The sequence below is a fragment of the Takifugu flavidus genome, chromosome 9 (assembly GCF_003711565.1).
Source record: "Takifugu flavidus isolate HTHZ2018 chromosome 9, ASM371156v2, whole genome shotgun sequence".
Taxonomy (NCBI): Eukaryota; Metazoa; Chordata; class Actinopteri; order Tetraodontiformes; family Tetraodontidae; genus Takifugu; species Takifugu flavidus.
The window spans coordinates 2,558,786-2,575,170 of NC_079528.1; the positions used below are offsets into that span (position 1 = coordinate 2,558,786).

The 16,385-nt window shown below is 41.5% G+C and overlaps 2 protein-coding genes across 4 annotated transcripts; one reads left to right on the top strand and one right to left on the bottom strand.

The window, feature by feature from the left end:
• The first annotated feature begins 798 nt into the window (after positions 1 to 798).
• On the top strand, positions 799 to 11,306 carry rnf44 (ring finger protein 44). Of its 3 annotated transcripts, none has more exons than XM_057042650.1 (11): positions 799 to 1,108; positions 4,436 to 4,629; positions 4,811 to 5,033; positions 5,189 to 5,356; positions 5,755 to 5,928; positions 6,018 to 6,179; positions 6,358 to 6,473; positions 6,895 to 6,982; positions 7,180 to 7,301; positions 7,382 to 7,481; positions 7,562 to 11,306. In XM_057042650.1, exons 2-11 carry the CDS (start codon positions 4,523 to 4,525, stop codon positions 7,622 to 7,624), a joined length of 1,323 nt encoding a protein of 440 aa, XP_056898630.1. In that variant the 5' UTR covers positions 799 to 1,108; positions 4,436 to 4,522; the 3' UTR covers positions 7,625 to 11,306. The 3 variants fall into 3 exon arrangements, with proteins under 3 accessions (XP_056898630.1, XP_056898633.1, XP_056898631.1); XM_057042653.1 differs by having other exon boundaries at positions 5,189 to 5,308; XM_057042651.1 differs by lacking the exon at positions 799 to 1,108 and adding an exon at positions 2,661 to 2,963.
• Positions 11,307 to 11,831: 525 nt separating this feature from the next.
• On the bottom strand, positions 11,832 to 16,125 carry faf2 (Fas associated factor family member 2). Its single transcript, XM_057042649.1, has 11 exons — positions 15,976 to 16,125; positions 15,347 to 15,415; positions 15,137 to 15,271; positions 14,867 to 14,943; positions 14,643 to 14,781; positions 14,450 to 14,535; positions 14,217 to 14,308; positions 13,757 to 13,934; positions 12,873 to 13,044; positions 12,355 to 12,498; positions 11,832 to 12,259 (listed from the first exon to the last, which is right to left on the bottom strand). Exons 1-11 carry the CDS (start codon positions 16,036 to 16,038, stop codon positions 12,077 to 12,079), a joined length of 1,338 nt encoding a protein of 445 aa, XP_056898629.1. The 5' UTR covers positions 16,039 to 16,125; the 3' UTR covers positions 11,832 to 12,076.
• Positions 16,126 to 16,385: the final 260 nt, after the last annotated feature.

The window sequence follows — 16,385 nt, forward strand, 5'->3', positions numbered from 1 at the left end:
CGTTTTGGTTTTTCCCGGACAGTTCTAGGTCTCCTGCAGGATCTGGTGTTGTCTCAAACGAGTGTTCTCTTGTTTTGGGATGCTAATTTGAGACGAAAAAAATGTACAAATGTGTGTTAAAAGTGCAAATATTTATGCATTTGGATTTGCTGTTCTGCTTTTCACATTCTTTCAAATGTATATATGAGCACTGACTTTTAAAATGACCCCCACCCTAGAAACATTTAAATCTCATAATACTCACATACATACATAATAAAGAAAGGGTTGTGGGGTTTTTTGTCTTTCGTTGTCTGTGTGGTTTAAGACACTGTTTTGTCTACTTTTTATTTTACTTTATTTAAATGTGTGCGTTCACATGTTGCGCGAATAAAGTTGTTTGGGCTGGATTATTACATCACAGATTTCTGATATAATTTAGACAAAAGGAGAACAGAAGATACATCGTCGTGTTGGTTGAAATTTAAGAGACGAGATTAGCTCCACGGTGAATCACCTTCTTCGGGTTCTTTGGGTAGCAGACCAACAAATTAATGCCAACATGTGGGATGTGTGGATGAGTTATTTTGGGAGCAGCCTGCTGAGAGGAACTATTGCTCATCCGTTCGGATCAAGACTTTTAAATGAATTTTAGTCCCATCATGGCTGTTGGTTACTGATGGAAAAAGTGTTACACAATCATCGATTGTACAGTAAAACATAAAAATGGGCGACCCTATATTTACGGGTCAGAACGTTCAGTCGATTACGGTAAAGATGGCAGCGCGGCGGGCGTGCTCTCTGCTCCAGAAAGACGCAGGGACGGGGGTGTAGCGCGGCACAGCTGAAAATAAAATCCGCGGCCGAGCTGCAATTTCATGTCTGACAACTAATCTTCGACAAAGGGGGAAAAATTGAAGTGCTAGCAGGCGACAAAGCCGCGAAACACCCGGGTGGTTCGGCCCAGTCGACCGAAGCGTTGACGCTGGGCACCTTTTTTACGGCAGTGGTGAGACCCACGGAATGTTCCACACGGGAACAGCTGACCAGGATGCCGCACTTAACCTGACGAGATGTGAACATTGCAAGGCAAATAACAGCGATCAGATGCTCGCATATTAACAATCAGGTGAGGGCGTCTCTCCACTTGTTGTTGCTTCGTCTTTGCCGAGTTTGGCGGACCCCCGGTGCGCGTCTCTGGCAGACGGCTCGACGGGTTGTTCGGGTTGTCATCCTCAACCTCCAGCCCCTCCTTGTTTTGCTGCTACCGACAGCGATGTTGTAATGTTTACATTTAGTCTGTTTAGTTGCATAGCTCCTGCCGTGTTGGTGCAGCTATTGGCTGCATGGATGTGTAAGTGCATTAAGAAGAGGAGATATGTTCAAATGCTTCGTCGTAAAGCGTTAAAAAAGCATTATTATTATTATTATTGTTATTATTATTAATAATAATATTATTATTTAAAAAAACACTTATTACGAGGTGGATTTGGAGGTTTTGCATGGGGAAAACATGCTATTAATATTTTTATGTGGCATCATTCGTTGGTCTGTGGAACATTTGAGGAATGTCACAGCCTTATACAGGTGATGGAGGATTTTCTCACTTGATCATGCAAGTGCAATATTACATAACTGGGTAGCTGGGTAGACTACAGCAGGACACCATGGCCTCAAGTGACAGTCAAGGCTATGGGCCACAGCAGAGCTACAGACATTCTGGGTGATTATGTTGGAGCGCAAACCAAAATTTTCTATACAGCTAAATGTTATCTGACTGTCAGAATTCTTACACGTGAAGGGATTTTGCCATACTGCAGATGTGTCAGTGGAGACCAAACTTTTTTTTCAGCATAGTGATGTTAAAGCTGGATTTTAGCAGGTGCTTGCACTGAAAATGTTTGACCTTTTCACTTTGTAGGGGTGCTGAGGAATATTAACATAATCTATTTTTACAATCTGTCTTCACACACTTGAGGCTTCCGCTCTAACATATCACCTGAAACAGGAAGTCAGCACGCAGCTCCATGGCGTGCTATTTCAGGAAATACATCGCAGTGCAATTGCCACATTGCTGCACAGGGTGAAGGTCTGCAAATCAACGGACAAATTACAAAACTGGTTATTTTCTTTGTTTATGAAAAACAGTGACTTTTCTTCCCCCTTTGTGAACATATTTTTATTCTTTCCGAAGAGGTGTGTTGTGCCTCCATATCCCCTATGGCTCCTTTTTGTGGTTTCATGTCCTTTCCCTACCCTGTTGTGGGTCAAGTTGTGTGTTTGTGTGGGCACAAGTTCGTTGATACAAAAAAGGAGGAAAATCATCTTGTTTTTCTTATTTTATATCTGAAATTAGTTTAATTTTAATTAATTTGTTACTGGACTATATGGAATTTGAACCCATGTGCAATAACATCACCAGATTCTAAAGCAACATGACCATGTAAGTAATGTCATGGTAGCATGGAATAAAAGAGCATGTTGTAAACAGGAGGACAAAGACGGACAGTTTTCCTTTAACATTTAGCTTCGGGGCATTTGGTTAAAAATTGTTGTTGTGGATGTTGACATTTTTAAAAAAGCCTTTTCTTTAAAAGCTCCACTCAACAACAGGAAACGCTTGTTTTGATACATTGCAGCAATTGTTTGAAGCCAAAGTGTTTGGAGCAGAGCTGCGCTCCTATTGGTCAATCTGCGAAGGGGGGCGTGGCTTTATATCCTAACAATGCATGTCAACGAAATGCTCGCGCCAAGGAAGAGTTTGTATCGCTGGAAAGCTAAAGCTTCATTTGCACGTCTTTAACTCCATGTCCTGCTCCGACGAAGCCGTTACCGGACACGTTATTTTTTTTGCGATTTGGACACACCGATGATATTTGTCCACTGCAATTGAGAGCGCGTGTCAGCTTGCTAGCCATAGCAAGCTAATCGCAGCGACATTGTTGGAAATTAGTTGGAGGAAACGTCGCTTGGTTCGTATTCAGGTAACCAATACAAGATTTCTTTCCAATATGCGATTTTTTTTGTCAGTTCAGCGGGGATTCACTCTAGGATAACCCGATAGGACGCGACCTATCGACGCATGCAAATACTGCGAGCAAGCAAACTCACTGAAAGTATCTGTTGTCCAGCTGTTGTTAGCTAACGGTTTTTCCTGTGCGTGTGTGTGTGTGTAACACATTACATGAGCAAAACAGGAAGTCCTGAAGTTTCAGGTGCCAGAATGGCAAACTTGCTGGTTGATCTGCAATTTAAACCTGTGTTTTGAGTAGGTTTTGGTTTTGCTTGAACAAAGCGATAGCTTAGCATGGCTAAGATTAGCCGCTCTCCCTCAGCACGGTTGTCGAATATGCAAACGTATTTTTCTTTTGAGAAATAAAACAGTTTTACCAACGAACACATCGTTTTCAAAGCGATCTGTCTACAGCTTTAAAAATGTCTTGCAAGACACGCTGGGAGCACTGTGGTCCAGTTAATTGTCTGGTAGCCAGACGCCGTGATTGCTCACCACCTCTTTTGTTGTTGCTTTGTCTCTGGAGCACATGGCTCTCCATGTTTTTGTTCAGGCAGGCCACAGCGACCCCTGTTCACTTTAGCCCCGAAGCTACCACATTTCATAGTTAGCCTTAAAAACACCGAATTTACATTATTTTTAGCCTCATAGTGAATCCCAGGATACATTGATACGTGTAATTGTTGGTGGCCAAGATTTTAACTACTGCTTTAGCAGACTTGCATAATTATATTTAAATTAGGTAAACCTGTAATGGGCGAATGCATATCACTGTAGTAAACATTAAACTTCCTACTGACGACGCTGAATGTTTTAGATTTTGACCTTTTTTTATGAGTGTAGTTGATTTTACAATACAGAAGTCTCATTATCATTTTTGTACTCGGTTTACAATAATACAATGTTCCTGCAGAATATACTTAGTTTTTTATGATATAAGCTGCACAGCAGACTATTGTGGGTAATAAAGTTTATATCCGGGTAGTAGACTCGGTCATTTATTAATTGACACATCAAATGTTTTTTTAAGAAAATTGCCGTATGGTCATAGATTTATGGATGACCTTTTTAAGACCTGGAGGAAATGAAATAGTCTTTAACAGCAATAGAGACACAAAATTAGCACATTATCTTTGTCTTTGCAAGCAAATATTTAACAGTCTACAGAATATGAAGCTGTATATAGTGTATTTACAATTTGCATAATGCAGTAATGTGCAAGCATGGTACAGTGGTTCAGAGCAATAAACATTATAAGTTGCTTTTTATTTCAACCCTTTTATATTAGGAAAAATAATTGACTTCCTGTATATGCACTACTCACAAAAGCACAATGAGAACACTGATTTACATAGTGGCTTATTCAATTGCATTGCACGGTTTTGTTTTGGTTTCCGTTGACCTTATAAGTATCTGAGTTTGTCCCTTTTGTTTTCTCCACAGGGTTACGACAATCAGAGGCAACATACAAGTGCCTCCTCTGTACAGTTTTCCTTTCCCAGAGTGTGACTCGTTTGCACGACGTCACCAATGCGACCATGGGAAATAGCAGTAAATAGGCTGCCACCAACAGCCCCCTTAAATCCAAGGAGGTTCCTTGGAGAGCCCTGCAACGCTCCAGTGCATCTCAGGAGAAGGTAAAATTCCAACCTCACCTCAGACATGAAAAATGTCTTTAATACATTTTCTGTAAGAAACCTATAGTAGCAAACCAATGTCAGCTTTTGATATTTTGGCTTGCTAATCATTGAAAGTCTGTACTGACCTGCTGAGCAGCTGTATTGACAATTATTCCTTTTTTCTGGCGTGATGTCCCAGCCCACCAGAGCGACACCATTGGGGGAGACGAGACAGACCCGTACTGTTCAGTTCCCTGGTCCAGGATGAGAACTTCCATCATCTGATTTTCTCCCAACACCACCCACAGGTTCCTTTAGATGAGTCCAGACAGTACAACCACACCAGCACACCACCACGCATGCTTCACCCCGCTGCTCCCCTGCCCCACCAGAGCCCCATCATGGTGGATCTACACGACCAGGTGACAGATGAAGGATAAATATGTGCAGATCTAAACTCAGATGTATCCAAACGATGCTCTCTGGTCACAGATAAAAGTTGTTATCTACAGCCAAACTGTTTTGTTGAGAGAATTGATTTAACTGATCTCCCCCACCCTACTCCTCTTCCTAAAAGATGCACCAGGGATCAGTACCAATATCATACACTGTTACAACGGTGACGACCCACGGGTTCCCCCTTCACACCGGGCAGCCCCTTCCAGGGTGCAACACGCAGCAGCTCCCAGCATGCTCGGTAATGTTCAGCGGACAGCTCTCTCTGCTCTGCTGCCTTCCTCCTCCTGTGAGTTTAAAAAGGAAGAGCCCAAATGTCAGTGGCATCCATGTTGCACACCATACCAGCCATACAGTCTGTCACTGTTCGTGATTACCTAGCTGCTTGTGCAGGTCTTACAGTCGATAACAGAACAGGCATTTAAAAGTTTAGCAACATGAATTAAGATTTTCTTGTCGAGCTTGTTTCTTGAAGTAGATTCTTATTGATGCTTTGGGGCAACACTGCCAGTGCTTTGAATTTATGTGATTCATCACTGCTCTTCATTACATGCTTTCATGTTTTATTGCCAATTTACAGCAAATGTGATGTGTTAGCTGGTGGCTCCTTTGGTGATACTTGATACATGAAAATGACCTTAGACTCTCTTAAATTTATGTCTGCCTTGTTGTTTTTTGTCGTCTAAGCTCATACAGGCGTGCACCATGCAGCACATGCCGGTGTCGTATCAAGCCTTTCCGCCCCTTATCTCCAGCGAGCATTTTGTATTGCATCCAGCCCCCTCTGTAACACCCCACCAGCCACCGCACCTTACTCCTTTGAGCCAATTTGTCCCTTTACAGCCTCAGCACCCACGCATGGTGAGTAGCCCTCCCTACAGTCGCAGGTTTTGTAGTTTGCTCGCTTGCACACTTGTTGTTTCATCACACTTGGTTTTTTTTTCCCCCAGCCTCTACAGAGGGTAGAAAATGACGTTGACCTAAGAGGGGACCAACACCCATTAGGGACATTCTCCTACTCTCCTTCTCATCACCCACCAGCGCTGCCTCCGTCTCTGCCCTTACAGTATCTTCCTCAAGAGCCTTTGCATCCAGAGCTTCCCTTCGGTGTGGTAAGGCTGTTATTTACCAGTTACTGTTACTGTTGAAGAACCTAGATACTGACAATAGCATAGCTATTAGGGCTAAAAGGTTTGCACAAAAATATCAATAGGTACCGCTTAGGAATAAAAGTGAATCAAAAATGTAATGTGATCGTGTTGCGTCCTGTATTTCTGTGTTTACCCACAGCCATATCCCCACATGCTGCCCCGGCGAGTGAGCGGGCAGAGGTATCGGTTGCAGCAGCCTCTCCCTCCTCCTCCTCCCCCCCCATCATATTACCCAGGCTTCCTCCCTGACTTCCTGTGAGTACCCTAACATTGTATGATGTTCAGTTCAAGTTTTTACCACGGACGTGGTTTAAAGACGGGCAATTTCGCTGCATCATTGTTGAAATTTGAGCTAATTGACTCAAAAGACAACGTGTTATGTTTTGGGCTGTTTTTTTGGGGTTCTTTTTTGTAAATTGTATTTATGCTAAATAAAAATCCAAGATTATGCTGACATCAAAGATAGAGCGTTTATTCTGTCTCCATCTACTGGACAGGGGTGAAATTACATCTCCAATATATCACTGCGCAAAGTCTTGACGTCAACTCTAAATCTGTGCTGTTGATTGTTAAGCTCTTACTGTTGTTTTAGACTAAAGATTTTTATAGTCACATTCTCAGCTCAGCTCCACCCAAGGCAAACATTTCAACAGGTTGTACATTTGCATCTGCACAGGTCAGTGCTTCCTGTGCCTCCAACTGCAGTGGGTCCTGCAATCAGCCTGGACCTGGATGTAGATGATGTGGAAATGGAGAACTATGAGGTCAGTGTAAGGTTTTGTAGTTAAAACACGTATGCATCACATGTATTACATTACTGGTAAACGTGGCTTTACATTATTTATTACTTTACTCATCAGCTTCTGGCTCCAGACTGTTTATGTTGATTGTTGCACCACTGGTGGTTGTTCCACCTCCCAATATGCAGATGTGGCAGATCTGTACTGCTTTGCCCTTGCAGGCATTGCTGAATCTGGCAGAGAGGTTGGGTGAGGCAAAACCACGTGGACTTACAAAAGCAGACATAGAACAACTTCCGTCCTACAGGTTCAACGCGGAAAATCACCTGTCTGAACAAACGCTGTAAGCTCTTCTCTCATTCTCCCAGCAAAAACTCACATTTCTCACAATGATGGTTCTCATTCCGTGTCTCCTCCCCTCAGGTGTGTTGTGTGCTTTAGTGACTTTGAGTGTAGGCAGCTACTTCGGGTATTACCGTGTAACCACGAATTTCACGCCAAGTGCGTGGATAAATGGTTAAAGGTACGTGGATTCCAGTAATGCGGCATTCATATAGCGTCTACATATGTTCCTAACCCGTGTTTTGTGTGGCTTACTTTCAGACCAATCGCACTTGTCCCATCTGCCGGGCTGACGCATCGGACGTGCACCGAGAGGTGCAGTGAGAACTGTCTTGTCATGAGCGGTGAACTGGAAAAGTTGCACACAGCAGAATCTGTCCCAGTATAGCTTAACCACCTAAGACTCCTGCCCTGCCCTCAGAAATAAGTAATCCAGGAATGTTACTGGAGCCCTCGTACCTCTGCTGTGCTTCATCGTCCGAGTCTCATGAAACCCACTGCCTATTCCAAAGAGTTTCCCCACAATGCATTATTTTGCTGCTTCTGTTTCCTGGGTTTCATTTGAATTTAGTGGATTTGGTTGCGGTGGTGATGAGTAGTAAAGTCCTGGAGAGAGAGCGGTGAGTTCAGCGGGCTGGAGGACGGTGAGCTGCAGATCTTGTGCAATGAGCAGAAAAATACTTCAACGCGAGTATCTGTTTGCAGAGCTAACGCGCCAACAGCGTAGGTGCATGTTTTTAATCCTTAAGTTAGATTTAGCGATGCTTTTGTGAACGTGTCACACGCAGTGTTGAAATGCAGATTCTTTCAAACCCGATGTTCTGGACTGCAAGCGATGGGACGTGCAACTGTGGGGTAACTGTTACCCAAGATTATCCTCTCTGGAACAGAGCTGTATAAAAGCAGTCACTGTTTAATAGACTGCATCTTTTTCAAGGTCACCTAGCGTAACTGCACAAGTGCTACATCCAACCTCCGTGTCAGCATTGTTCCTCTGGCAAGTGTGTGTGTGTGCGTGTGGAATTGGGCGCGTGTGTTTGTCCTGTTCACAGAGCCAATGCATTGTGTAACCACTGGATACAGGGCAGCATGCTAGTTTTTGCATGAACTGTTAACTCAGACTAGCAATATTTTTATCAACTATTGCCACCAAAATGATCAAATTAAAAAAAGAAAAAAAAAAGATACAAAGAAGCATACTAAAAGAACTGCTTGCTTATCCAGAGCGTGCTATAAGGTAAAGACTAGCATGTGGTTCCACCCTCACTGTGTTTAAAGGATGGGAGTCCTCTCCTGGAGGTCTGTGCAGAAAGCAATATGTGTAGAGTGGCTTGTTTTAAACGCACTCTCTTCCCCTTTTAGGAAGACTGGGCTTTTTATTTATTTCTTTGTGAGCCACATCCAATATCCAGCTATAGCCTATACTGTTCAATAGTTCAGATCTGCCTTCTTCTGACCGTGACAAGCACAAACCTATTAATAACCCTGAAAATACTTTGTCATTTCCACTTGTTTTAAAAGTGTCATTTTTTTTAAAAAGAAAAAGAGAATGTTTATTTATTGGTTTTATCCTCTAAAGAAAATGCATTGAAGGAAACAGCTTGAGCACTAACAATGTTTGTGTGTGGTGTGAGTTCTATTCCGGTGACTTTATTAGGTCATGTTTTAGGCCATGGTGTTGTAGAAGAGCAACTGTATGTGTAACTCCAGCGTGAATGCTTTTAGATAAAGACATAAGAATGTTGAAAACACGCGTAGAGGTCACTGGTGACGCTCCGTGAAAGGCCGACTGTCGATCAGGACGCAAAAAGGCAGAATCTGGAGTGTTCATTGGTATAGAAACACTGTTAGACCTTTATTTCCCTGCTTGTGTTCACACCTAAACAAGTTTTTTTTAAAAAAAATATATATAAATACAGGATACACTTGGGGCGAGAGGCTAAATAGCAACAGATGGACTTTTGCTTTGCATTAACTCTCAGCTGCCCCAATAAGCACTAACAGGCAGTTGTAACCTTTGCTTTTTCCTGTAAAGGTATCTTGCCTTTTCCTCCTTTTCCTAAAGTGAATGTGAGTTTTGATGTGTGTGCCACCCTTAAGAAAAAAGCCATTTAATGAGTTAAACCCACAGCTTTGAGAATTAACCTACATGTACATATCTATTCGCTGGCATATATTGTAAGTTTGAAAAAAAAAATCACTCAGGGCCTCGGTATATTAAAAAAAAATAAGGGAGGAGAATCCATTTTTGAAAGAAAAGGACACCATTAAAAAGGTATATCTGAATTTAGTTTGGTCATTTTCCTCAGACCATAAATAATTTAATATAACCGATTACAATATTCTGTTGTTGGAAATAGATATTACGTCATTTAAAGATAGGCATGCAAGAAAAAAATATCAGTACATGTTATTAATATTCACTAAGAATAAGCAATGTACACTGCAAGTCATAACAAGTGTATTATTCCAAACCTATTTGACTTTAGTTGTTCTACTTGATCATATGTTCAACATCGCAGTCGTGCTCCCATTTCTAACCGTGCCAATGACGCGCACTATTCTACCTACAGGAACTCACTCCCAGATCTATTTAAGATGTTTGCATGATTTAAAAAAAAAAAACAAGACGAAAATAACAACAAAGCAAGTGTGTTATAGCCGGGGACATCTCAAAATCGGACGGGGACCTATTTAACGGTGCACAACATGCATGCTCGTCGACCAGATCCCAACTGATTTTTAGCTCTAGTTGGCTTCGGGGTTCAGGGGGTTTGGACGTTAACGCTCAGCTGATAACTGCCATGCATTGTACTGCACACATTTGTAATAGAACTGAATGACTACAAGATTTTATTGCGCTAACATCATTTTATAGGAGAAGAAAATGAGAAAAAGAAAAAAAAAGCAAACGGGTCTCGAATCCAGACTTCCTTAGTTCCTTTGTGTTACTGTTTCTGCCCTGGCGACTGAAATTTACATGCTCTGAAACTACTGTAGTTTATCAAAAGCCATAGTGAAAAGGTGCTAGATGTTCTGCTTTTAGCTATGAAGAATCACTCGCGTGAATGCAATAGTTTGTCATGGGTTCCATGTATTCTTACAGCATGTTATACTAATACTACCCCTGAACAATGTCAGTGAAAATCAGTATCGTTTAAGGGATTTTCTTTTAAGTGTTGTCATATTCTTTCAGTGTGTACCTGCCTGTCAGGCTCTTGCTGTGTATCAATATCTTAAAATGTATTGTTCACATATAGATACCTTTATTCATGTTAATCTTAGCACTATTTTTGGAGTAAATATTTGACAATATCCAGCTACCCTATTAAATACATTTAAAAAAAACTCCCATTAAGACTTAATAAGGTAACGAAAATTAAGAATAGAGTCTTGTAGTCCTTCTGTTAAGAGTTATTGAATAATCTCACAGCTTGTGTGGTGCAAAGATGTGTTCCAATAAGCAGCTAAACTTTATTTAGGGTTTGTGATCGATCGCTCCGTAGATGCCATTTATTGTTTACCAATGACGTTTGCTGTGGTGGGATAGTGGTTTACTGTTCTTAACTCTCCCTGGCCACCTCGGGGTCCTCGCCTGAACACCGGACTACCCACCCGCCAACAGAGCCAGGGGCATGTGTTCTGTGTGAGGCAGATATTTTTGCTTTGGTACTTGCACATTTACAGTTACCTCATTTTTTCCATGTTTGTATTGAGGGGTGGGGGGGTTGGGGGAAAACAACTAATATATATTATATATAGGAAAATGGTTCTTATCAATGTTATAATTTTTCATTCCATTGGAATCGTATTGTTTGTAGCATTTAACATAACTAGTTAGTGTATTATATATACATCTGTATACTGTTTGAAATTTTTAAGATTTGTACTTTTTTTAAATGAAAGTTGCTAGTTATGCTTTATCAAGTAGTGCAATCATATTTTTTTTAATCGTTGTGGCTGATTTGAAAGGGTTGTTCACTAATAAATGTATGATGTATACCAACGCCGCTCCCGTCTGCTCTGATTCGGGTTGGGAAAGACGCCTCCTCTTCAGGATGTGAATCAGTTCCGACTCCCTGAATTTTTTTAAAATGTTTTTAATTTCATTGGAAAATGACATCTTTACATGACCCTATTAAAGATGTTACAGGCAGACCAGGCTCCTATATGCGACCCCAGGAACGGTACTTGCACTCGTACTAGAAGCCGTAGCGGCTGTCTGCTGGACGTAGCGACCGGTCGGAATTTGGTCGTTTAAAGATGCTGAGCCGAAATCAAAAACTGGGAGTTTTAAATATCAAACATATGTACAAACCACTGCTCACAACAGGGTTCCCATAACTTCCTCAAGGATTTCAGGAGTAAAACGGACTTGCTTTTAATCACTGTCGGAAGCATGAGTAAATGTTGAACCTTGGTTTTAAAAATGAAGCTGAATTGGACCACGACATTCTACACCTTCCACGTGCCCTTCCCTCTTTACCATACTTGAATTTAACAAGGTTCTGCACATTGATAAAAAGACAAGTTCAAGGAAAGACCTCAAGATATATTTATTTGATAAAATTCAAGACTTTTCAGGCTACTGGGAACCCTGTAAACAACTAAAATAGAAATGGATGCAGGGTGGTTAATTTATTTTTTCCCCTGTGAGGATTTTATCTGAATGATCCCTTGTGCATAACGGCCATTAAACAAAAAAGGGGAGAAAAAAAAGGGAGCGGTTGAGCAATGGAGGAAAAGGAGTTTTCCACAGAGGAGGTATGTCTGCTGTTAATCGTCCGTGAGGTCCTGAACAAAAAGGACCTCGGTCCGGCTGAGTCCCACTTCTTTCAACGTGGGTGGGTTGGGCTGCTCTTCGGTTGGGAGGCATGGCAGAATTTGGCGAGGGAAGTTTGTCACTATCTGAAACTTCTCCGGGGATTCTTTCAACGAGAAAACAAAGTCGTAGATGACCTGCGACAGAAAAATACAGAAAGAGGCGTTAGGCTCTGCGGCTAACCCCGCTGGACCCAAGGTCTGAACACAAGGTCACAAACAGTGGTACTCACTGTGAGAGACTGCCAGAAGAGGAACCGTCTCTCTACTCTTGTGTCGTTGGGCATTTTAAACACTATTTTGACACTTTCTGGATCGTCCACAGGTGGTTCTGGGGGGAGACATTCAGACTTCCTCTCCTTCTCCTCTTCCAGCGTCTGAAGTTAAAGAGAAAACCACAACTTATTTAGAACTCTTGTCTGCACGTCAGTCAAACTGCGTCTACTTTGATGTGTGTCCAGACTGGCGGTTCAGTCATCCCCACATGTTTTTCCCATAAAGACTATTTTAGCTTTGTCACATGCTGTTCCAGTTCAGCATCAGTCCATCCACACAGACTGGAGAATTACTGCTATTTGTGGAGAACTTTGGGGGGGAAAAAAAACCAACCCTCCAAGACAAAATATTTTAGAAATGCTCAAACTACTAATGTGTCGCTGACTGATTCTGAGAATATGAACTTATTTGTACTCGACAAATGAAAATTGTCTGGTTGTGTACTTGAACAGATTTAATAGGAAATGAGACTCACTCGTCGTCTGCGTTCCTCTGCCAGAGCCGTCTGCCGGACTTTCTCCTCTTCTTGCCTCAGCTGCTCCTGTTCCTCCCTTTTCTTTCTGTCCTTCTCCTGGTCGGCACGGAGAGATGCCAGATAGGCCTCATCCTGCTGCTGCCGCAGCACTTGCGTTTGGTTCCTCTCCTCCCTGAGAGTTGAAAACGTCGGTTTTAATGCTATGAATCCTTCTGGTTCAAAGGTAATAATTATGAAGTACACTAAAATGACCAAATATATGTTAACAATACAAAATCTATGCACAATAGGCAAAAAAAAAAACAGACTATAGGAAAGATGTGTATGTTAACAGTTAAATTACTCTTATTCCCCATATTTTAAACTCATTACACTATGATGCCTTGAACTGGAAGGACATCAGACAGACGGCTGCTTGGTTTTATTCCCAAACATGCAAATTAATGCAGACAAAATGAAAGAAACATTAAAAACTTACATAGGATTAAGTGTACATTTGGACTATTTGTCGTTGTCCTTTGACACACTCACATTTTATATACATTATATAGGTGAAAGACAGAAGTGCACAAGACTTCTCTTTCACCTATATAGCATATTAAAAAAATAAAAATCAGGAACATTCTGTTTCAGGGTGATATTGAATAAAATTCCATTTAGTTGTTCAAGACTTCAATTCATTAACTAATTGCCCTACAAAGTTCCCGTAAAACAATTTAAACTGGACAAAAGTGCTGCAGCCACAGCACCAGAAATCATATTTTTCCAGTTTGAGATTCATTATCTGCCTGTAAAAAAAGTGAATTTCAGCCTGCGAGTTCTGGCTCTGGGCAAATATATTTTGTGTATGTCAGCAAACTACACAGAACCAGTGGCCTTATTACCGTTCAAGGCGCTCCGACATCAGATGTGTTTGGTTGGCATCCATGATGAAGGTGAGCTGATTGATGAGGTCCTCTGGCTGAATGAGCCCCTCGAGTCTGCCGACCACCGTCATTTTACGGTCCTTGAGCATTATCATGGCCAGGAATGGGTAGGTATTCTCTCTCAACGCTTGGGAAACTATGGCAAACCAAGTAGTATAGTGATATATTCTTTGTTTGGTAGATTTCACTTCATGATCAATCTATCCAGATATATAAATTCAGCCACACTTCAGTCATGGAAGCGAATGTAAAGTCTTTTTGTTGTGCTTGTACAGCATAGAATTCTTTACAATAATTTAATGTAAAGTATGTGGCTAGCATGATGGTAGAGTCTTAGGCAGTTTATTCATTTTTTTAACCAGTTTAATCTTTTTCTCATCTTCTTTTCACATAAAGAATACATTATACAGCAGCATACCTCTGTAGCCCTCAGGCTTGCTGGTCGAGCAGGCCCAAAACAGCGTTTGTGTATTGAGGAACATTGTAACCTCTTCTGTACATAACGTAGAGCTGGGAAATTACAAAGAAATGCACAAACAAATCTTTAACTCCTCTTTCATAAACAGACAACTACATTAATAACATTAAGGTTCAACTGATGTGTCCTCCTGAGTGCGTAAAGTGCGTAAAATAAAGGTAAAGCTACCATACCGACAAAACTCATCCGTGTCTTGATGATCATCACCATGAAGGTACACTAGCAGGTACCGGAGCTCCCGTTTGGCATCGTTCAGTGCCTAAACATTTTAATGACACATTGAAAAACAAAAGCTTCAAACGTGTTAATGAAATAAAACCAATATTAACATACTATTAACAAATATGTTCTTATATTTCTATTCACCTGACTGTATGTTCCCTGGTAAAATACAGGGTGAGAACGGCCATACTTCTCCTCAAAATCATGAATGAAGGACACAACATCTCCAACGGGGTCTGTCACACGACCACGGGGATCTGGCCTGATGAAGCGAAGCGCAAACCTGAAAGAGAAATAAAAACATGCTTAGCAAGGCAATCATAATTTCACATTTACCACTTAGAAACCACTCATTTTACCCAGATTACCTGAATATGTCCAGAAGAGTGTAATATGTAAATCTGAAAGGTAGCATTATCAAGTAGTAACTCCATCCTAGTAGTCCCTGTAAATAACCATTGGAGAATAAAGCAATTTAAACAATTGGAAAGAGTAAACACATCCGTAGAGGGATTAACATGGAGTATTTTCTTCATATATTCCAATATCTGCCCTAAAACTAAAACACCATGAACAATAATAAAATCGTGTTGATCATCATTTACAGATATCAGGAAATTGAAGTGCTCCAGACTTACCCTGGGCTGTGGCCTTGACACTATGTAACTATAAACTCTATGGTCTGCTGTATTGACCTGCAAAGGCCTGGGTGGTGGAGGGTTAAACAAACTGGGCACTCCTTCCTGCTCGTTAAGCGTGTCCTGTACAGCAGCCTGGGAGATGCACATTGGATGAGAATATTTTAAACGAATCAGACGGAGGAAACTGATAAACTCGTGTGGCTTTACCTCTATGTTCCAATTATGTTGTTCTAATGTACGACGACATTGGTCCATTGATTCCAAACCAGTAAGGTCCTGCGGACACACACACACAAAATACAATGTTGATATGAAATGGTAATTCAGAAGCACGTATTTCTTCAGATTTGCGAAACCACAACTCGATGGTCGCCATTTAGTTGTACGAGCAAAATGATGAAAGCCTGTTGCCATTAAACTTTAGTGACAGCTCGATGTGTGTGATATGCTAATTTGCATTCTCGGGTTGTTTATTGGGGGAGCGTTAGTTTACAGCCAAATAAATTCGCAAAATACGCTATAATGCCCCGCCAGCAACACTGATGAAAAGCATTTTGAGGGCATATGTCCACATATTGATACATAATTACCACATCAAGTCTATCTGTAGCCCTTGAAGTCTGTTAGCTTCCAAGATAGATTAGCTAACGTTAGCCAGCCGCGTTAGCTCCGACTCAAGTTGACGGCTGAGGGGCAGCGTTATCGAAGTTGACAGGCAAACAGCCTTTAAACACGGACATTCCGACAAATTAACAGACAGTCAGCATTGGCGTTAACAAATCATTTAAATGGGTTACAAATTGAGAACTGCTGCGTGCAACACTTGGACTGTCTACCTGAAACTGCAGGAGTTTTTCGGTCTGCGCCTGAGATAATTCTGGTTCCTCTGGCGCCGCCATCTTACTTCGCCAATCATCCAGCTAAGCAAACCGGAAATGTCAACTATCTTTTCCCGACGCTTCGCCTGGAGCCACGATAACGTAGCGCCCCTAGCGGCGGGAATGTGACATACTTTAGATATTTGCAAGCAGTTATTTGCAGTGGTTTTGTGTCATCCACTACCAGCTCTCATATGTAAATGTTGAAACAGAAATAGAAGCAGCCTCAAGTTTTTGTTTTGCTTTTTTAAATAGTGCAGAGTGTGCACCAGCAGGAGCAGGAGATATGACTCCACTAAACCCTTCTAGAGTGTGGAAAATTCCCTCTTCTTCAAAAGTCTCATCTCAAAGGATTTTAGCTGCAATCC

Bases quoted from the DNA above. Each gene is read 5' to 3' on its own strand.
- rnf44 (XM_057042650.1), top strand. From the start codon at position 4,523: ATGCGACCATGGGAAATAGCAGTAAATAGGCTGCCACCAACAGCCCCC. The intron at 6,474-6,894 runs GTGAGTACCCTA...GCATCTGCACAG, and splicing joins GGCTTCCTCCCTGACTTCCT to GTCAGTGCTTCCTGTGCCTC. The intron at 6,983-7,179 runs GTCAGTGTAAGG...TTGCCCTTGCAG, and splicing joins TGGAAATGGAGAACTATGAG to GCATTGCTGAATCTGGCAGA.
- faf2 (XM_057042649.1), bottom strand. From the start codon at position 16,038: ATGGCGGCGCCAGAGGAACCAGAATTATCTCAGGCGCAGACCGAAAAA. The intron at 15,272-15,346 runs GTAAAGCCACAC...TGCATCTCCCAG, and splicing joins AACATAATTGGAACATAGAG to GCTGCTGTACAGGACACGCT. The intron at 12,499-12,872 runs GTGAGTCTCATT...CTTTAACTTCAG, and splicing joins CAGAGGAACGCAGACGACGA to ACGCTGGAAGAGGAGAAGGA.